General features: G+C 52.4%; 9 protein-coding genes and 1 non-coding gene across 10 annotated transcripts; 7 read left to right on the top strand and 3 right to left on the bottom strand.

Annotated features, from left to right (window-relative positions):
• Positions 1-386: 386 nt before the first annotated feature.
• PFLUO_LOCUS695 (uncharacterized protein) lies at positions 387-1,190 on the top strand (the record flags this gene model as incomplete). Its single annotated transcript, XM_073784588.1, has 1 exon — positions 387-1,190. One exon carries the CDS (start codon positions 387-389, stop codon positions 1,188-1,190), a length of 804 nt encoding a protein of 267 aa, XP_073634792.1.
• Positions 1,191-2,115: 925 nt separating this feature from the next.
• Positions 2,116-3,862, bottom strand: PFLUO_LOCUS696 (Pre-rRNA-processing protein ipi3; the record flags this gene model as incomplete). The annotated part of the gene is made up of 2 exons (XM_073784599.1): positions 2,116-3,462; positions 3,518-3,862. 2 exons carry the CDS (start codon positions 3,860-3,862, stop codon positions 2,116-2,118), a joined length of 1,692 nt encoding a protein of 563 aa, XP_073634793.1.
• Positions 3,863-4,969: 1,107 nt separating this feature from the next.
• PFLUO_LOCUS697 (uncharacterized protein) lies at positions 4,970-7,090 on the top strand (the record flags this gene model as incomplete). Its single annotated transcript, XM_073784610.1, has 2 exons — positions 4,970-6,076; positions 6,131-7,090. 2 exons carry the CDS (start codon positions 4,970-4,972, stop codon positions 7,088-7,090), a joined length of 2,067 nt encoding a protein of 688 aa, XP_073634794.1.
• A 459-nt stretch (positions 7,091-7,549) lies between these two features.
• On the top strand, positions 7,550-8,806 carry PFLUO_LOCUS698 (uncharacterized protein; the record flags this gene model as incomplete). The annotated part of the gene is made up of 1 exon (XM_073784621.1): positions 7,550-8,806. One exon carries the CDS (start codon positions 7,550-7,552, stop codon positions 8,804-8,806), a length of 1,257 nt encoding a protein of 418 aa, XP_073634795.1.
• Positions 8,807-9,544: 738 nt separating this feature from the next.
• PFLUO_LOCUS699 (Phosphoserine phosphatase) lies at positions 9,545-11,066 on the bottom strand (the record flags this gene model as incomplete). Its single annotated transcript, XM_073784632.1, has 3 exons — positions 9,545-9,868; positions 9,929-10,186; positions 10,239-11,066. The coding sequence occupies 3 exons, from the start codon at positions 11,064-11,066 to the stop codon at positions 9,545-9,547; spliced, it is 1,410 nt and encodes a 469-aa protein (XP_073634796.1).
• Positions 11,067-12,484: 1,418 nt separating this feature from the next.
• Positions 12,485-13,477, top strand: PFLUO_LOCUS700 (3'-phosphoadenylsulfate reductase; the record flags this gene model as incomplete). Its single annotated transcript, XM_073784643.1, has 2 exons — positions 12,485-12,668; positions 12,729-13,477. 2 exons carry the CDS (start codon positions 12,485-12,487, stop codon positions 13,475-13,477), a joined length of 933 nt encoding a protein of 310 aa, XP_073634797.1.
• A 1,083-nt stretch (positions 13,478-14,560) lies between these two features.
• Positions 14,561-15,280, top strand: PFLUO_LOCUS701 (uncharacterized protein; the record flags this gene model as incomplete). The annotated part of the gene is made up of 1 exon (XM_073784654.1): positions 14,561-15,280. One exon carries the CDS (start codon positions 14,561-14,563, stop codon positions 15,278-15,280), a length of 720 nt encoding a protein of 239 aa, XP_073634798.1.
• Positions 15,281-15,485: 205 nt separating this feature from the next.
• PFLUO_LOCUS702 lies at positions 15,486-15,556 on the top strand. The gene has a single exon. It is a non-coding gene; the product is annotated as a tRNA-Glu (tRNA).
• A 1,833-nt stretch (positions 15,557-17,389) lies between these two features.
• On the top strand, positions 17,390-18,533 carry PFLUO_LOCUS703 (uncharacterized protein; the record flags this gene model as incomplete). Its single annotated transcript, XM_073784667.1, has 3 exons — positions 17,390-17,486; positions 17,540-17,820; positions 17,871-18,533. 3 exons carry the CDS (start codon positions 17,390-17,392, stop codon positions 18,531-18,533), a joined length of 1,041 nt encoding a protein of 346 aa, XP_073634799.1.
• Positions 18,534-19,091: 558 nt separating this feature from the next.
• On the bottom strand, positions 19,092-20,138 carry PFLUO_LOCUS704 (uncharacterized protein; the record flags this gene model as incomplete). The annotated part of the gene is made up of 3 exons (XM_073784678.1): positions 19,092-19,659; positions 19,717-19,850; positions 19,905-20,138. The coding sequence occupies 3 exons, from the start codon at positions 20,136-20,138 to the stop codon at positions 19,092-19,094; spliced, it is 936 nt and encodes a 311-aa protein (XP_073634800.1).
• Positions 20,139-20,713: the final 575 nt, after the last annotated feature.

Here is a 20,713-nt window from a genome sequence, read left to right on the forward strand (position 1 = left end):
TTTGATTCAGACGAGAGGCCGACAGGACCTACACAGAGTATTTCCCCGCGTATTTTCTGATAGTTGAATGCAAATGGATCTGCTTCTTGTTCTTTTTGCAGTTGCAGTTCTAAATCTGGATGTAGATCTATATATCAAGTCAAAAGGTGGATCATATACATCTCTCAGTCCTGAACCACCCCAACTCTCCACATTACCTTCTCTCTTCTTCTACACTGCTCTCTACTCCCCTCTCTTTCTCTCTCTCTCGTCGCCTTCATTGAATCAGGCGTTCGTCATAGTGATAGCCATGGCCCTCACGTGACGCTCTCCCCTCTTTCCTGGCCTCTCACTTTCATTTCACGTCAGGTCGACCGACTGAGAAACCTCTTATTCCCCAATACGCCATGGCTGAACCACCGGCCAACGATGCCGAGTGGGCGGCACAGATTAACCAGATGAAGGAGTGGCTCCCGGACAAGCCAGTCGCACATACAACCATCCCATTAAGCGTGCACCGCACAATCGACCACACGCTACTCAAGCTCCCAATCGAGCTCTCCCAAATCGACACTCTCTGCGCCGAAGCCCGCGAGCATGACTTTGCCACCGTCTGCGTGCGGCTGGAGCACGTCGCCCGCGCCGCAGAGAACCTCAAAGACACACCGGGCACGGAGGTAGCCTGCGTCGTGGGATTCCCAGAGGGCACGCACCGCACAGCGGACAAAGTGCGCGAGGCGACAGAGGCCGTGACGAACGGCGCCTCTGAGCTGGACATGGTGATCAATTACCCACTCATTCGGGAAGGGAAATATACGGCCGTCTGGGAGGACATCGTAGCGGTGCGCAAGGCCGCTCCGCGGCCGATACGCTTGAAGACGATCATCGAGGCTGGACAGCTGAGCAAGGACGAGCAAATAGCCGCTACCATAGTGTGCTGCCTGGCTGGCGCGGATTTCGTCAAGACCAGTACGGGCTTTAGCGGCGGCGGGGCCAGTGTTCAGAGTGTCACGCAGATGCGCATTGTCGCGGACTTGTGCGGCAGGGATTGCAAGGTCAAGGCGAGCGGCGGCGTGCGCACAGCCGAGGATTGTATACGCATGCTTAAGGCTGGGGCGGAGAGGATTGGCACGAGCGCTGGGGTTCAGATCATGACTGCCCTGAACGAGGGCGAAGTTCTCGAGCAAGGAGCCAGTCATGCGGTGTACTGAATTAGAGACGTCGGGAGATGCTGTCAGTCGTGGAGCGTGTTTGTTTCTTCTTGCTAGTATTTCTTCCCATTATATCGCAGAATGCTACGGGAGCTACTAGCCATGTTGTTGTGTAAGAGAGAAGCCGAGATAATCCGGTATACGAGTGTATACTCCCGTTGGTTTTTCTAAGTGTTTCTCATGAATATGCCAATGACAATAACATCGAGGCCGTGATCTAAAAACCCGTTCTTTTCATGTGGCTATACTCGTGTACTGTTGTTCATCTACATATCCACAACTATATCCAAAGCACAACCCAGATCTATATATCTCCACAGCCACCCCACAATGGCATCAACAAATCCAACATCACAAACCACCAACACTACACCCACAAATATAAGAAATATCACTGCAGAGACATTCATGCGACCTACACCCCCAACACAATACCCGTTAATATACAGGTCTTTTCAGGTTGGACTGTTGCCATTGGCTGTGGCTAACTATGTGGATGAGTGGGTTGTGAGTGTGACCGATGTTACGGATCTGATGCGTGAGGTATCGGGGTGTGTTGACCGGGGGCAGTTGTTTACGCCGCTTATGTGTTTACCTGATGTGAGGGAGTATCTGTTGTCTGAGGAGCTGAGGGCTACAGTGCATGCTTCATCATTGTAGATGTGCAGGGAAGCGTGGGTGGTTTCTATGGGGACTAGGCATTATTTGAATGATTGTCGATAATATAAGCTTGGCGGGATCAGCGTCGATATCGTGGTCGATAGTGAAGATCATTGGACGATTATTGAATATTGTTGTTGAGTTTAATTTTCTAGACTGGCATGAGGTATAAGTACAGTTGATCGACCCCCTTGCGCCGGTTCCTGGATCTAAGACAGAGCAACAACACAAGACAATCCCAAACACAACAAAACAATGACCAGACCTATTCATCGCTCTGTTCATCGGAGTCGCTGGTCAACACACCCTCGTCAACATCCATCTTCCTCATGGACGCATCGCCATTGCGCCCTTTCTTCTCGGCCGCGAACCACGCTTCTCTTCGGCGCTTCTCACGTTCTTCCCTCCTTGCTTGGCGGGCGACCTTCTCGTGCCGGGCAACCTCCTGCTTTTCATGCAGCTCATTGATATAGTCTTGCAGGGACGCCAGGTGCGACCGTAGCTGCACGACTTCATCGGTGCTAGCGTGACGGGCGGCCTCATTAACGGCAACCTTTTTCTTTAGCGTCGACACCTCGCTTTCCAGCTCTGAGACACGAGGCGCATCTGCATCTCCAGCTGCCGAAGGTCGTGCGACCGTGGAGACGGTGGAGATCTCAGCGCCGCCGGATTGGCGCAGTGAGGCCAGCTCCGCTAGCCCATCGGTGATCATGGAGTCCGGGAAGAAGGGGTGGGTGAGTGCTTGCGAGAATTGGGATTTGGAGGTCCGCGAGGCGAGGACGTGCGTGTGAAACACATATTCGGCTGGTACGGCGCCAGGGGTGTGTGTTTGACTGGACAGCGCATGGTCGTGGCGTGGTTTGACGATCGTGTGCGCCATTCTCTTTTTCGGAGAGGTATCTGATAGGCCGCTGGGTGGAAGCATGACAAGATTTGTAATGGGGTGCGTGTAGTCGGCTAGTTGGGTAGCGAACTTGTGTCGTGCAATGTTCCATGATAGAGCCTTGCCATTGTCATGTCCTGATAGTAATGTCGTGCCGTCGTATGACACGCCCAGAACGTTTACTTTGCCCGAGTCGCTGGATGGAGGTAGCCAGCGGTCTTCTACAGAAGCCTGTGCTGGAGTCGATTGGAGGGATGGGTCGTGCAGGGGATGTTGTGTGGATTGATTCCGGTAGAAGTCCACCGACTGGACGCTGCCATCTTCGTATCCGACGTAGAAGGCTCGGTCGACGGGATCCAAAACCGTGCAGGTGGCGGAGGAGGGGAGCAGGAAGGTGCGCAAGGCCTTTCCGGTGTGGTAGTCCCATGCGATCGCGGTATTGTCCTTGGCGGTCGAGACCACCATGTTATGTCGGCCATTGCTATGCCCCAGGGCGAGAGAGGTGATGGCGGCGCGGTGGTTCGAGAAGGTCCGGATCGGAGCATTCGGGGGCTGGCGGTTATGACCGGAGGCTGGAGTCGCAAAGGAGAGGATGCCGACCAGCGACCACACATGGACACTGGCGTCGGCGGCGCCGGATAGGATGAAGTTGGAGGTGGGATCGACGACGAGCGAAGTCACCGGCTGCAGATGCGAGGCCGTGGTAGCCACCTGGCGTCCAGTACAGGTCTACAATACACGCAATCAGATAATGCTACCAGCGGCGAGTCAATGTGAAACATACCTCCCACAGAATCAGTCGGCCACCCTCTGTGCCCAAGACCACGACGTCACCATACTTGGCTCCAGCGACCGCAATGCTGCGAATGCGCTCGGGGAAAGGCACCACGGCCTCTTGGTTACCTTTCTCGCGGCTGTACACATGCACCACGGCTTTCTCTGCTTGCGCCGCAAAGACATGCGAGGGGCTCACGGCCAGACAGTTGGTGGCCGTGGAGCTCTTCTTGAACGTCGATCGCAGCGTGGCCGCTGGCTGCCACTCGTGCACGCAAATCCCGACATCGCGCAAGGCCGCGACCGTCGATTTGGCCGAGGCGAGCGTCGACGCCACGAATGACTCAGACAGCATTGGAGGAATGGGGCGAGAGGGACGAAGATATGTTGTGGCGGGCTCATTTTATTTTTTCTCGGTGATAGATCACCTATCGATAAAGGTTTGCACTGTTTGTCTCCTCCGCCCGGGAAATGCATCGGTCTCTTCTACACTCTGCCTTAGTGCCGTCTGAGCTATCCACATCGCGTCAACGCGTGAACCAGAATAGATCCCGCGTTTTGTACAGAGCAGAATCCCCGCTCGTATCTATCATCTCGATGGGTTGGACCTGTCGCCCCGACGACTGCGCCACCAGATCGGATCTACTTGCTTCTTTATTCCACGCCCACTAACTTCCGCAAGAATAGCCTCGTCATTCTCGAATATGGGTGGGAGGGTGTCTCAGAGGAATCCACGCCATGCGCAAGCATTTATACTATTCCGGTTATATTGGCTCCTAGGGTTGACCCAGAAATGAACCACCCCCAATGCAAGGGGCGCGAAGGGGGTGGATTGCCCATTGCAACGAGACACTGCATCCAATGAGACCCGCTGGGATCATCTTAGTTGCCCTGGGCAAGGGCCCTGATTCGCCATGGCAACCCTTCTACTCCATTGTCTCATTCTCAGAGTACTCATGACGATATCCATCCACGTTGTCCGGGCTCCTGCAGGGTCGCGTAGCCAACGTCGGACAATCGTTGGAATGCAAGGACAGCCCCCCCGACCTCAAACTCACTATTCTCCAGGGCCCGTGTCTGGTGCAATGGCGCTCGTTCGTGCCGCAGTGGGGGGGAAATCTTTCGCGCTTGAAGGGGCAGTGGCCTGCTTGACATGCCCGGTCTTCTCGATGGCGGGATTTCTTGCTGTCAAGGGATATTGTCAGGCGAACCTGCCAACCCCCTCCCTCCCCACTTAGACTGGGATGCTGTTTTTGCGCCACTTGGCTTGTATAAGGGTGTATCGAGCCCCTTCACAGGCGGGCTAGTCCTTTGGTTTCTGCTGTATCACCTAGTCTCTTCATTGCGTTCTCATCTGGCCACACCTTGAACGAACCCCCCATTTTGCTTCTTCTATTCTGGACTTGGGTTTTATTCTGGACTGGGGTTTTATTTCCCTCTTTCAATCTTACCCATGTCCGCCATGGACCGTGAGCCCGGAAATCTACATCTCAATACATACTTGCCGCCTCCCCGTCTCCAGACGCATGTCAAGAACCAAGACTCCAGTTCGACATCGGCGAGCCACGATGTGATGGCCTCCGGTGACCGGATCCCATCCCCACGCCGGTGGTCTCCAACGTTTCAGCCGCGGAGGAGGAGTAGACAGTGCCCGAACTCTCTGTCGTTCATTCCCTCGCCGGCGTTGCCCCAGTCCGAAACCCACGAACAGGCGCCATCACTCCGACGACGTCTAGCCACTCGGGCACCGCTGAGCATCTCGCCGTTTCGATCAGTGCGGAGAATGAAGGAACCTTTCCAATTGATGCTACCATCGTCGCCAGTATCTTTGGATAGTGCACCTACTTTCGGGGACAAATCTTTGGAAACAGCAGACCCGGTGGCTGGTCTCACATTGCGAACCTGGAGTTCCGACCAGAACTTGGCCTCTGCTAGCTTGGAGGCGTTTGGTCTGCTTCCCAGCCCACCGATCTCAGAGTCTCGCCCTGGTAGTGCGGCAGCCGAGGAATCATATTTTGACAGCAAGCCCGAGTCTGATACCAACACCGAAGTGGAAACTGTGGATGAGGATGCAACACCGGGAATTGAGGAACCTCCTAAAAATATCGACCTGGACGAAAAGGTCACATACAAGGCATACCGTCCACCAGGGTGGGAAGACACCGAGCAAGATCAGCGGATGACAGACGTGAAGAATGTTCATGAAGCACATTCGCATTTTGTTCGGCATTGTGAATCGATTGATGAAACAGGCCCCGACATTATTGAAGATCCGAAGGCTATATCTGCTGCATCTCCAGAGCCGAAGACTGAGCAAGTCTCTATACTGGGCAGCTCACCCAGAGTTCATCGCGCGAGAACAGCCACGATGTCAAGTGAGGCTAGCTGGGTACCCAGCAATTTCTCCTACTGTGAGCGGTGGCTGCAGTGTGTGCCACACGACATGTTGGAGGGTCAAGATGACCATCCACCTGAATTTAATCGGCGCAAGTTCCGAATTGTCGAGAACGATCCTCCAATGCCCAAGCTGGACATCATTCCCGGTGCCAAAGTTCTAGATGAACCAGTGGTGGGTGAATCGCGTTCCCTCACCAAAACACGTCATTCTAATTGTTTTGTACAGAGGTTCGCAGTCGCCAGCAAACCAAAGTTGGTTGACATTGCTCGACAATCCCCAATACCTGCGCCATTACCACCACCATTACCACCACCATCTCTACTACCGACAAATGCAGTACCTGCTACTCCAAATCAACGCCAAGTAGAAGTATCTGCCTTTAGCCCCGACACTCCACTCAACTTGTCCGACAGCGGATATGGTACTCGCGATTCGGGTTACTCCGCCGATAGTTTCCATGATGACAGCAAAGACGATGAATCCTACACAGATCCAGGCTCCTTGACATCGGACAGTATCACGTCCACCGTGGTCAATGACAGGCCTGAGTCCGCGCAGGGAGAGCGCAACATTTACCCCCAACCCGAGATACGCTCTGGTAGCGTAAGCCCCAAGGCATCATCACCCAAACCCGCTTCCCCACAGTCCTCCGAACTGTCCGAGAAGGAAGAAAGAGAGAACCTATGGAATCACGAGTGGACATTGGACCAGCTGGACCATTCCGTGAAAGACTTCCCACGCCATATGCTCCGGTTGACATCACCGGTCATAATTCATATCCGCAAGAATGAAGAGAAAGCACTTCTTCGACCCTTCCACACCATCTTCCCCGAAGTCGCTGAGAATCTATTGGACTGTCTCTGCGCCGCCCTCATCGCCCGCAACTACCTCGTTACTCTCTCTTCTATCCACCGACGCAAACCATCTCTCTCCCAGCGCAGCGGCGCATACGCCATTGACTCCGTGCCCACGAAGGCTTACTCCACGCTAGGAATTCAGCTCCCATCGGGTTCGCCCGGCCGCATCAAAGACCGTGTTCTCGGCTCCCGCAGCATAGAGCTTCGCCGAGAGCTAGAAAAGATCATCGACAATCTACTATTTGCTATCTGTGGACGGTCGGATACCATACTGAAATCGGCTGTCGAGGTTTTAGCGCAGGTCCTTGAAACCACCGCCTTGGATTGATTCGACATGCCCCCGCATTACCTTCTCCTTTTCATCTGCTCTTTTCCTCAGCGGGTTTCTTTGTGTTCGGTTCGTCGGTTTCTGATCCATAGCCATTTGATTTTCTCTTTGCATTCCTGCGCTCTTCATACCCGCTTGCATTGTGATTCATTCATTTAAATTGGACTGGACTCTGCCAATTGTCTTGGTTGCCTCTGCACTTGCGCTTGTGTTTGTACAATTAGTCTGGAACTTAGCAACCATAATCATAATGAATTATTCAGTGATTATTGTGCCAATACGCTGTAATCCCATCTACCTGGGAGGTAATGTCTACTCTGTTGGTTTCAATCCAAGCACTCCGATAGGGCTACCGGGAAACTATTTATCTCCACGTGACTTTGCCGTTATCAGAAGGCAAACCCAACTCCGACTCATTTCTGCGCATCCCCCAGACACCACAAACACACTCAACACACAATGGCAGCATCTTCACGAAGTCTGCGACATCTATCATCCTCCGTGAGAGCTTCCGTCTCTCGTCCGTCTCTCTCGGTAGGATGTCGAGGCTACGCAACGACCGATCCCTCCTCCGCCACCACCACCACCGATACCCCAGGAGTCACCCGGCGACCTCGAACGACCTTCCAAGATAAGCTGAATGCCGGTCCCTCATTCTCCGATTTCGTATCCGGGGACACCGACAATGCACCGCTCGACCCATCCGAGGCGTACGCGCTCAAAACCGCGCTGGTCGGGCCAGCCGGACGCAAGAAGGAAATGACCCGTCTGCCCTCGTGGCTGAAGACCCCGATCCCAGATTCGAAAAACTACCAGCGTCTGAAGAAGGATCTGCGCGGGTTGAACCTCCACACCGTCTGCGAAGAAGCCCGATGCCCCAATATCTCCGACTGCTGGGGCGGCAACGACAAGGCTGCCGCTACGGCCACCATCATGCTGATGGGCGATACCTGCACGCGCGGATGCCGCTTCTGTAGCGTTAAGACCTCGCGCGCACCCCCGCCGCTAGACCCGCACGAGCCTGAAAATACGGCCGAAGCTATCTCGCGCTGGGGTCTCGGGTACGTGGTGCTCACGAGCGTGGACCGCGACGACCTGGCCGACGGCGGCGCCCGCCACTTCGCCGAGACGGTTATAAAAATCAAACAGAAAGCGCCCAATATCCTGGTCGAGTGTCTGACGGGCGACTACCGGGGCGATGTGGAGATGGCGCAGCTGGTTGCGCGGTCCGGGCTGGACGTGTACGCGCACAACGTCGAGACCGTCGAGGCTCTCACGCCCTACGTCCGTGACCGTCGCGCTACTTTCCAGCAATCGATCCGCGTCCTCGACGCTGCGAAGGCCGCGAAACCCGATCTCATCACTAAGACCTCGCTCATGCTGGGTCTCGGCGAGACGGACGAGCAGTTGTGGGACGCGCTTCGCCAGCTCCGCGCTGTAAACGTGGATGTCGTCACGTTCGGCCAGTACATGCGCCCGACAAAACGCCACATGGCTGTCCACGAGTATGTCACCCCGGACCGCTTCGAGCTCTGGCGCCAGCGCGCTCTCGACATGGGCTTCCTCTACTGTGCCTCGGGACCCTTGGTCCGCAGCAGCTACAAGGCCGGTGAGGCTTTCATCGAGAACGTTCTCAAGAAGCGACGTGCTGGTTCGGGAACTACGGAGCGTGCGGTTAGCCAGAATGTTGCGGCGGCTGACGAGGCTACTCGATGATTTTTGCTTTTTGCCTCGAAAAACACTTGTATAGACCACAAATCCTTTATATCTTCGTCATGTCTTGCTTTGTCTTCCGTGTCGTATTGGCGCTTATTTGCATTGTCCTGAGCTGGGTTTTCGTTTTTATTTCTCATTTATGCAGGGGCTGGTTGTTTCTTCTCGTTCAACATCGGAAGTGCTTTACTTTGTATCATCATCCAATCCAATCCACCTTTTGGAAACTATGCATCAATCCTTGAGACGTCAACCCTCGGCACGGCCATCTTACCTACTTGTTCCAACAAGAATAATGATTGCAAATACTGGCTGGTATCTCTCCATTGGCTCCATATCAAACGTAACTTCTATGTGCTCCCCCACCTGCTAATGCTGGGGTGCCCGTCCATGTTCATATCATATCTGTGCGAGAACTCCTCCGTGTACTCCTCGCGTATACTCCTGCACACAAATATAATCCGAATGATCCAAAAAAAAAAGGACCAACCCCTGTGCCGGTGGCCACATTGGCATCATCGTGCCTAAGCCATATGTACCAGATCCTGACCAGATACCCAGAGCTCCCCTGCTCCCAACTCGGTGCTGTTATATAGAAATTAGACTCACGAAATTCCAGGCTTCTTCTGCATGATCTCCAGTCCTAGTGGGACCGTAAGCTCGAGGTGAAGAGCATAATTGGCTCCTATGAAGGAGATGGATGTTTATCAAAAGTCAATCCACTCTGGAGACACTGTCTGTCTAGTTTGTCTTGGAGGTCAAATCCAAAACATCCTCATGGTCCAGACCGAGCAAGTAGAGTAGATCGACCATGCTCTCACCATTGATGCGAGTCGGTGCTTCAAGCTGGACCTTGGTCTTGGCGCGCCAGGCGACACCGAGGCCGGCAGCGTGAAGCATCAGGAGATCATTGGCGCCGTCGCCGACAGCGATGGTCTGAGAAATGGGGATGTTGTTATCGGCTGCGATCTTTTGCAGCAAAGCGCACTTCTGAGTCGCATCGATGATCGGATATGAGTCTACCAGTCTACCTGTGAGGGTCTGGGAGGTCTCGTCGATTTCGAGCTACATCGGGGATGGGTCAGCGGGAAAGACTACTTTTGCGGTATGTTTATTGTGCCTTACGTGGTTGGCGACTGCATAATCGATGCCCAGTTCTCCGGCGAGCCAGTCGGCCAGAGGCTGGAAGCCGCCGCTCAGCACTGCAATCTTGTATCCAAGGGCTTTCAATGCGAGGCAGAGTTCCCGGGCGCCGGGGGAGATGGTGAGAACGCCCTTCAGCTTCTCGAAGACGTTTGCAGGGACGCCCTTGAGAAGAGCCACGCGTTCTTTCAAGGAAGCGGCGAAGTCCAGCTCGCCGTTCATTGCCCGGTCGGTGATTTCCTGGGAATCACAGTCAGCTTTTGTCCGATACATGTCCAAGCAAACGACATACAGAAACCTCCTTCTCCACCCCGATCTCGCGGGCAATCTCATCAATAACCTCGTTCTGAATAAGGGTGCTGTCCATATCAAATACGGCCAGACGCTTATGCCGACGGAAAACGCCCTCCATCTGCAGGACAACCTCGACATTCCACTCGCGCTCAAACCGCCAGATACTTTCATGCTTGCGCAGATCCGCAAACGAGAGATACTCCGGGTTTGGCGGCGGGGAGAACGTGACCTCAACCACACGAGGCTGCTCGTTGCGATCTAGACAGCGGTGCGAAGTGTTCATGCGCCGGTAGGGCGTGGGCAGGGTTTCGATAATCTGAAGGAAATTGGTCAAGCACATCTGCGAGACAAACGGCCCATACAGGTGATCCAACGGCTCTGGTTCCGGGGCTGGCGGCTCGCGCGGGATCTTGTCCATATCCACTGTTGGGGCGGAGCCCTCAGGAATATCGGGGGAAGGCAGTTTGTCGCCAGGCACAAGATTTGGGGACACATCCGGGTGGAAATGGGGGTGGATGGGGCTCGAGGACTTGTAGAAGATGGTCGCCACTACTCGCGGTGTGCCGCTGGGAAGGAGGTTTGACTGGTGGTTGAAGATGCTGTGGATGATACCGCTGTCGGTGACCTTCTCGGGGTCCGGGCTGATCGGATTGGAGTTTAGGGCCAGGGTCGACATGCTCTCGTCCAAGTGGCTGCCCAGGACCTCGCCGATATTCTGGCTGACCTGGTGCGGCGGCTTATACTGCTGGTGGTCCTGGATGAACGACGGGCTTCGCATCTCGCCTAGCGATGGCCGTGTCGGGCGGGGGGAGTTCGAGTCGGCCATTTTGTGTTCTGGGTGGAGCGTAGAAGGAGCGCAAGGTATTCAAAGAATGAGGATCCTCCCGCAATAGGAGAGAAACGCAGTATAACACGTTCGGTCACTTGTTGATGGCCAAAAAAAAGCCGGGCACGTGCACGTGGCCTCCCGTCAGATGGTCACATGATCGTCAAGCTATCGTATACGTTAAACAGTTTGCAAGCAGCCAGGTGTGCATCGCTGATATTAATATGGTCTAGTCGGGTTCCTGAATAGAGCGAGATACAGGACGACGGGACGATAACCGGTCGCTCTTGATTATGATGGAGGCGGCGGAGGAGGCCCTTCATAACGTCAATGATAGTGATAGTCAATGCTGTATTGTTTCCAGGAGGATTCACGAGAACCGTCAGGCAGTAACCCCCACGAACTTGATATTTGCAGATTTGATGTTTATTGCTACAGACTAAACCATATAAAGCTATTTTTGGCCAATTTCTCTATGTTTTTAGTACCTCCTTCGGATCAGTGCTCAGGGTCTTCTCGTACGGATTACGGAGCAGGAATCCATCCGAGTTGGTACCATTGCAGACTCATCTACCGGCTTTCCCTACAACGGTTTTGACAACCATTTCTATAGCTCATCCCAAGGCAGGATTTGCCCTACATTCAATAACAATGTCGTCAGTTAACTTATACTTGTGTATGAATAAGCAGTCACCTGACCCGGGATCACAGCATACGATCATACGATCGGACCAAAGCAGAGCTGGCACTGGCACCTCATCTCGGTCCCCCATGGCCTCTGAACCGCAACATAGCTTGACATCATGATGATCGGAACTCTGTGGAGGTAAACCCAGTTTCGATCGATCTTCTAGAAACCCGCTAACAGCATTCCAGGGTCTCAAACAAGAAAAGCCCCAGGGTGGATTGGTCAGCGTCCCCAGGCAGCATGCATTGGTCAGCTCGGATTCCCAGCGTCGTGGCGGGAAGACCGGAGCTTTCGAAGAGATTCCTTTGGTGTTCAGCCTGATTTCTCAGCCATCATAGCAGCGTCACACTGGAACCGGCTTTTGGCTGGAGATGTTGGGGTCCGGGGACCCACAGCGACCCAAAGCGCAGGTATTGCGTGATTGAATTTTTCAGCAAGCTCCTCGATGCAGCAGGCGGTCATCCGCAATGTCGTGATTGCTGAGTCGGCAGAATGGCCCGGCAGTGGGCCAGAGGGCATCGGATGGAAGATGCCAGGCACGAAAATCCGAGATGATGTCGTGATTGCCCCGGCGTTTCCTTATATTCCTACCATTGTCATCTCAGACTCCATCCTCAAGCTCTTTCGTGCCTCCCAAGTTGTGTTCTTGGTCCCATTTACAGCTCCAAGCCTCTGATCTATACTTGCATTGCATTGTTCTATCTGACGCCCGCACATTGAGCACCCGAAAATGCCGGCCAAGATGCCCATCAGTTACCCCTCGGATTCAGAGATCATTCCTGACTCTCGAGATGCCGCCACCGAGTCTGGATACGTGAGCGGTTCTTCCAGTGTAGACTATATCCCTGAGATTGTCTTCACGAAGCCTCACCTCCAGTTTCTCAACCGCCAACTCCAGTTCCTCGAGCCCCAAGGTTCGTATTCTGATCATTCCCCAACCCCGCTTGACACAAACACTGACTCATAATCACCAGATGTCCTGCGATGGTGCATCACCTCGCTCCCTCATCTTTTCCAGACCACCGCCTTTGGGCTGACTGGACTCGTCACTCTGGACATGCTCTCCAAGCTGGATGTCCCACGGCCACAGATGGTCGACCTCATCTTCCTCGATACTCAGTACCACTTTTCTGAGACTCTTGCACTCGTCGACCGTGTGCGGAAGAGGTATCCCCACAACAACGTGCACGTCTACAAGCCCGCCGACGTCGAGAGTACCGCTGAATTCGAGGCCAAGTATGGTTCCCGTCTTTGGGAGACTGACGACCAACTGTACGACTGGGTCGCCAAGGTGGAGCCCGCCCAGCGTGCCTACCGCGAAATGAATGTCCACGCCGTCCTCACCGGCCGCCGCCGCAGCCAGGGTGGCAAGCGTGGTGACCTTGACATCATCGAGGTCGACGAGGCCGGCCTGATCAAGGTCAACCCCTTCGCCAACTGGTCCTTCGACCAGGTCAAGCAGTACGTCAATGAACATAACGTTCCCTACAACGAACTTCTGGACCGCGGCTACAAGAGCGTCGGCGACTGGCACTCGACCCAGCCCGTCTCTGACACCGAGGACGAGCGTTCCGGTCGCTGGAAGGGCAAGCAGAAGTCCGAGTGCGGTATTCACAACCCCCGCTCCAAGTACGCCATGTATCTTATGGAGATGGAGCGCAAGCGCCAGGAGGAGGCGTTGTCGCAGGCATTGCAGACACAGCTGTCGCCGGCAGCCCAGTGATCTCCTTTCCTTGGTTCTACCCCTCCCCGTTGCATTATCCTGGCGTTGTTGTGATACCTTTTTGGCCTTGATGTTTTATGAGCGGCATTGTCGATTCCCCCTTCCACCACATACAGGCTGGCGTAAAAACGCCCATGCCCATGCCCATGTTTGAATTTCTGTGTTCCTGTCATTGTGAAGATGATACAAAAAAGCATACCAACCCCACGACCTGGTTGGTGAAATGTTCTCCTTTCTGTATATACTGGAGTTGGATTCCGTCCTCGGTCCCATACATGGCACTGTTGAGACATGATAATAATGACCTTTACATGATAGATTAAAAAGAATATCGTTACATTCTATTCATAACTCTTTTTTCCTATATGCATATCTAGTTTCTTGTAGTCTTGAAATGTACAGCTCAACCTTAATCTCAAAACAACGAAGTGGGAAGGCATTTGAAACCGGTCACGTGAACACAAAACCCTAACCTGCAGAAGGGAAGATCTTTCGAACAGTCCTCAAACTTAGGGTAGTGAGCCCAAAACTTGCCAGTTGTTATATTACTATGATTTGAATGGTATAACTCCCAATTTGGGTCCCGTGCACTTCGTAGGAGCTTGTGAAGTGGTCAAACCAATTGTGTGGATTCGAAGGCTATTCCCCTCGACCGAAAGGTCAACTCAAATTGATCAACTCAAATTGAATGCTCGCCAGCATTCAACGCCCACGCTCTTATACATTATGTTCATGATCGCGATGCGCACACTTTTTGGTAGATTTTCACTAGGCAAACCCTCAGTAGGATGGATGGGCTTTGGCCCGTGACAGAGCTGAGCCTCACCCAACATTAGTCAGAATTTCCTGAGTCCCCGTGAGCTTACGGGTCCCGCTCAGCTGGGTGCGCGAGCGCAATTGCTACGCCTCCTTGGTTGCCGTTGTATTTATAATCAAATCGTCGAAACCAAGCTTCGTGCCAGAGTTTTGATCTCAAGATCTCTTTCAAATATACTATCAGACGGTCTTAGACTTATCCTGATCAGTTCTTGTCATCTCTTACGCATTATTCTGTCGAACGTATCGAGTCTACCATCAACTACTATGGCTACAGAACAACGCAAAATCAAAGCAGTCTTCTTCGATTTCATGGGCACCTGCCTCGACTGGCACAGCAGCGTGGTAGGATCATGCCCTCCCGCGATCGCCAAGGAAGATGCTTCCAAATTAGCTCTTGAATGGCGCAGACAATACTTTATCGAGATCAACAAGCGGTTCCTTCAAAACCTTGAGCCTGAAGACATCGACATAACGCTTTCCCGTGTGCTGAGCCTTGTTCTCGAACAATTTCCAGACCAAAGACCTCATTTTACCTCTGACGTCAAACAACAATTAATTGCAGCGTGGCATGCCCAGCCAGCGTGGCCAGAGGTCCGAAAAGCAATCCAGAGCATCCGGGAAGATCTTGGTCTTGAGGTTTTCGTTCACGCGAATGGCACGACTCGTCTCCAACTTGATCTTACTCGCTCGTCGGGATTGAGCTTCAATATGCTGTTTTCAAGTCAGTTGCTGGGTGTGTACAAGCCTAGTCCTGAAGCGTACAACAAGGCCTTGCAGCTTGTCAAGCTTCAGCCGGAGGAAGTAGTTCTGGTCGCAGCGCATGCATATGACCTGCGAGGAGCCCAGAGTGTTGGAATGAAGACCATCTATGTTCATCGCTGGACTGATGATATTGACGAAGACATGCTGAAGGTGAAGAATGAGTTTGGCGTGTTTTTGGAAAACATGGAAGGCCTTCCTGCTGCAATTGCAAGCATGTCGTAAATCAGGCCAGCATCTCTTTGGCGTGGGCTTCAATGGTCAGAATCTCAATTCCTATTCTAATGTCGTTTTCATTCGCTTTCATAAATAGTGTGGTTCATGCGAAATAGTTTATTCCTGTCCCAGTCTTCGTTTTCGAGAGTCTATTTGTTAGTAAAAAAGTATTCTCGATCATGTAGCCTAACCGAGTCCTAGCAGATATTACAACTCCGATGTGGTGTAGTGGTAACATCACCGTCTCTCACACGGTAGCCCGGGGTTCAATTCCCCGCATCGGAAACTGTTGAATTTTTTTTCTTCATCCACCATGCATGCAGCCTCCTCTCCAGGGGAGATCTATAGCAAATCAAATCAATTCCATTCTAATCGCATCATCCGCTGTGTGTTCACTCGACCTAGAAGTAATGGACACTTTCGGCGTAATTGTACTGTTTTGCAAAATGTAGATTTCGGGATCTGTTGCGGAGTCGCTGTTCTTCTCTTCTGGTGTATGGAGTGAAAAGTTTGGTAATTGATGTGCTTAGGAATGTTCTGGCCTTGCAGAAAACAGTCTTAGAGGCAGATCCATTGTGAAGATGAACACCCAGAGTGCAGAGTCGCCCCTTGTCTGGGCCCTGCTACTCGAGAGTGCATTCGCAATATGATATTGAGCAAATCACTGACTGCATCCCAGATCGCTAAGTCCGCTAGATGTAGCCCGTGTTATGTTACTACCATCCGTAGTAACCTACGACAGTTCGGCGATATTAGAGCTCCTCCCCTTCGAGCGGGCAGACCGCGCAGTATCACACCACCAATGCTAGAGGCAACTATTAGAAAAGCCGGATCACTACCTCGATAAGCCAGGTTAGGTTCTGGAAAGAGCGTGAACTTATTGATCGACTGATTATTTTACTTCCTTCTCGATGTTGGAGTTACGCTACTGCCTTGCATCTAGGTTGATCTATTTCAAGCAGGCTATTCTTTATTTCCCCTAGTAGTTATATCCACAGAACTAATAGATCTGTACCAATTGACCTTAAAACTGATTTCTACCAATTGTTGCTACAGTATGTTTTCAGATCTGGGTGAACATTGACAGCGAGGGTTCCAATACCAGGAGCTCGCGGGTGGGGCATTCGGGATTGTGCATGATGGAATGCAGCACATACGATCGGTTGGCATGGCACCACATGCGACTCCGCTGCGGTTGAGCCCCGGATCGATAGCCCCGGCGATATAGAGATTCGATGCCTCTTAAGGATACCGACTGACAAGAAGTGGGTGGAGTCCAGGTCCTGGTGAGGGCCCTCCAGTCAGTGAACGTGAAGCCCGACAGAACAGAAACAGACGCATATTGCACTCGGTTGTACTCTCTATGAAACAATTTCCTTGTAATGCATGGAAGCCTAATTCGGATAATAGTGTAAAGAGAAACCGGAGTTTGATCTGAGACAATCTAGACTCTGAACAAATCACCTGCAGCTTGAGCTATTGCGAAAGTACCCACCGATAGTGGGTATACCCACGGCCAACGGTACAGCGAGGTCAGCCAGCGACCAGGGCTGAGACTTACCGCATCATATATTTAAACGACAGTAATAACTGTCAACCCCCAAATGAATTGTTTACTATTGACCTTTTCTGAATAGAATTCCTTTTGCGTCATGAAAACAGTGTTCTCCCTTGATAGGGCTCGGCCCGGGTTACCGGATGGGGCGACTTTGCACACGTAAACTACAAGCAACTGGGGCAACACGCGCAAGCTCTACCGTCATCAACCACCTAAGCTTTTCAGTTGGCCATCTAGTGGCTTTTGGGACTGGCCATTGACTGAATGTGTGACGGCCATCATCGTGCCCCCACTGTTCTCAGCCAATAATATCCATGATCCGCGCATTCTTTTCGTTCCCGGGATGACGACCAAACATGTACCCATCTAAATAAAGAAACATGGTACTCTTTTTTCATTGTCTGTTGATAGCTGAGATTTCTTTGTCTACCATATAACCAGCGGACGTACCCATCCAATCCCCGTGTGTTCGCTGTACATATCTCATCTCTTTCAATTGCAGATTACCCTCGTTTTCAGGCTTTACGCTCGTTTGTTATCATCGTCTTATTAACCGTGCCATGGCTTTCAAGTCCTATCTGCAGTGGGCTGCAGTAATCGCGGCGTCCGTCCAGCTTGGTGCTGCCCAAACTTATACCAGCTGCAACCCGCTAGAGGGTGTGTTTTTGTGTCTCTGCCCAATGCAGCATGTTGTCGCTAACAATTCCTAGAAACCTGCAAAGCCGACACTGGTCTGAACCAGTACCAACTCAACACTGATTTTACCACTGGCTCATCCGCCTTCAAGCGCTGGAATACCACTGCCGGCACTGTGGAGAGTACCTCTCTCGGAGCCAAGTTCACCATCGCTGAGCAAGGTGATGCACCTACCATCGAGAGCGATTTCTACATCTTCTTCGGCTATGTGGAGATTAAGATGAGAGCGGCCAATGGTACGGGCATCATCAGCACGGCGGTGATGGAGTCTGATGACCTTGACGAGATCGATTGGGTATGTTCGTTCTTGCGCTATACTACGTTTCCAGCTGACACAAATTGCAGGAGCAAATTAGTACCTATGACAGCTCGATCGAGACCGACTACTTCGGCAAAGGTAACACGACCAGCTACGACCGCGACACGAAAGTCAGCGTCTCTAGCCCCGAGGAAACCTTCCACAGCTACGCCGTGAACTGGACGTCCAGCAAGATCGACTGGCTCCTAGACGGCCAGGTGGTGCGCACGCTGGACTACGCCGCCGCAGTGGACGGCACCAACTTCCCACAGACGCCGATGCGCGTCAAAATCGGCATCTGGGCCGGCGGTGACCCGAGCAACTCGGAGGGTACCATCGAGTGGGCTGGTGGACAGACAGATTACACTACCGGGCCGTTCTCCATGTACGTTGAGTCGGTCAACATCATCAACTACAACCCAGCGCAGTCGTACAAGTACACCGATAAGACGGGCTCGTACACCAGCATCAAGGCGTCGAATGGCACTACTCCCACCAACTTGATTGGCCCGTCGACGTCGTCCAATTCGACGGCCAGGTCTTCGGCTCTGGCGTCGGCAAAGCTGTCTAGCTCTGCTGCTGCTGCTACTAGCGCTAATGCTTCCCCCTCTTCCTCGACTGCTATGTCCACCTCGGCCGCTTCTTCTTACTTTTCTTCTCTGTTTGGTATCGTTCTGGCCGCTTTTGTGGCTGGTATGGTTCGTTTGTAAGGAGATGGGCTCATATGTGGCAAGTGTACAGCTGGTGAGGAGCGGAGCGTGAATGTACATTTATCGAGCATCTCGTTTTGACATATTACGGATGTGGTAGTTGAATATAAGGAGAGTTGTGCATTTTGTGAGGTTCCGATTAGTCTACAACTTAAGCTTATCTTGTTCATCTTGCGCAAGGCTGTACCGCAAGGCTGTATCGCAAGGCTGAATCTACACACGTACATCACATAAGCCAGCAAAGTTTATTTGAAAACCCTAAATTTTAGTCCGACGACAGCTGTCCGACTTCTCCAATGATTTTATCTTAACTGATAGTTGAAAGATATTATAGTCTGACAAAATGGATTATTCATAATACATAATCGTGGTCCCTGTAACCCGATATCACCGTCTTCTATATACACGCGCAGAATTCTTCAGACAACACCAAAAACAAATCTCAAATGTTTCCTGAACATGAGGGGGAAAGAACAGGGCAACTCCGATGGTCCTTTAGGTATCGTACAAACGCAATGAAACACATAAAACGCGTAAAATAGTCAACACGTCGATCAATCAGCACATAGCGGGCTGACCGTAGACCATGGGGGAAACCGAAAAGTCATGCAGAGAAGCAAAGCTGTCGGGGCTAGACCACGACGTGTACTGGAAAGGAGGAGAGTGGGCCATATCGTGCTTCGGAACAGGCTCATAGTGGAATGGGAGCATGTAGTGTTCCATCTTCTCCCAGGGGACAGGCGAGCCAACTCCCGAACCCACGTCCGAGGCAGGGCCGTGGAGATACGGGTCAAGGATCTGGGGGTGCTCGTAGATGAAGGATGCGGGAGAGGCGGCGGGGCTGGCGAAATCGGCCATTGGGATAGGAGAGTCGCTCAGCTCAGGGGTGGTGGAGTAGAAATGGCCACTTTCGACGGAGTCTGGGATCTGGTTGAACCATGCGGGATTTGGTGGCAGGGAGGCTTCCATGCTGGTCCAGGTGTTGGGGTAGGATGTTGGGGCCGCGTTGATTTGGATGATGGATTCCACGGCGACATCGGCAGAGCGCGTTTGCGAAGTCTGCTGGACTCGGGACGAGTTGGAATTGGTGGATGGATTGCGCGAGGGAACTCGGACTCCGCATTCACTGTGGAACAAATTGTTAGCTTAGGGAAATGTGAGTTAAGGGGTTTGAGCTACTTACTGCTTCTCCAGGTGGCGAGTAAGGTAGTCGGACCGGTGGAAGACCCGCTTGCAGTCCTGGAAGGTACACGGATAGGATTTCTTGGAGTAGTGGCGTATCTCGTGCCGCCGGCGGTGCTCAGCCCGAGTGAAGACCTATTGCGAGATTAGATTGGGTCTTTGTTTTTTCGAGACAAGCGATAAGAATACCTTTTGGCATCTGGGATACTCGCAGACGTGCACGCGCTTGCCCTTCTTGGCTTTGCTAACGCGATGGGTGGTGGGGGTGTAGGTGGTGGGCAGAGACATGCCTACGCCAGAAGTGATGCGGTACTGGTTGGCGTTGTTCATGTTGTTCATGATGGCGGGAGTGCCCTCAATAGTAGGGTAAAGAGAGGCCAAAGGTGAAGATGATGTGTAGGAAGAGGGATTGCCAGTAGACATGTTTTGGTGGAAGGTTGAGTGTTGGAAGAATCTTGAAGAAACGCTGAAGAAGACTGAAGAGAAAATAGAACCAAAGAGGGGGCACAGATAGGCTCTTATAAAGACACTCCACGAGTCTATACATAGCAAACACGCGAATTTTATTAAAGCCTGTCAGGGGGTCAATAAGAGTGTTGGGATCAACCTTCACGAAGGTATGATCGACCACACCAGCTGCCCCCAAAAAAGTTTTAGTTTAATTGGGAAAAGAAGGATCGTCGAGAATTTCCGAAGTAGCGCACGCAGAGTGCACGCCGTCTCTTCTCTCGAGAAGGGCAACCACCGTGGTGGAATTGGAGAATGGCGTGTGTTGGAAGGATCAGGGCTACCCACAGCTTAGTGGATGTGGGGGCCCTTTTCTCGACCTCTGGGGTATTTTTCTTGACGGTGAACCGTGCTGTCGGGATCGGTGGATCAGGATTGAGCACATAGGGTTAGCAGGGATCATGAAACACCAGTGTGGCCTAATTTAGGTCACTGCAAGTATGTAGCTAGTTGAGTCGTTAGAAACAAGAGAGCACTCTAATTGCAATAAG

Source organism: Penicillium psychrofluorescens, assembly GCF_964197705.1.
Source record: "Penicillium psychrofluorescens genome assembly, chromosome: 1".
In the NCBI taxonomy this organism is placed as follows: Eukaryota; Fungi; Ascomycota; class Eurotiomycetes; order Eurotiales; family Aspergillaceae; genus Penicillium; species Penicillium psychrofluorescens.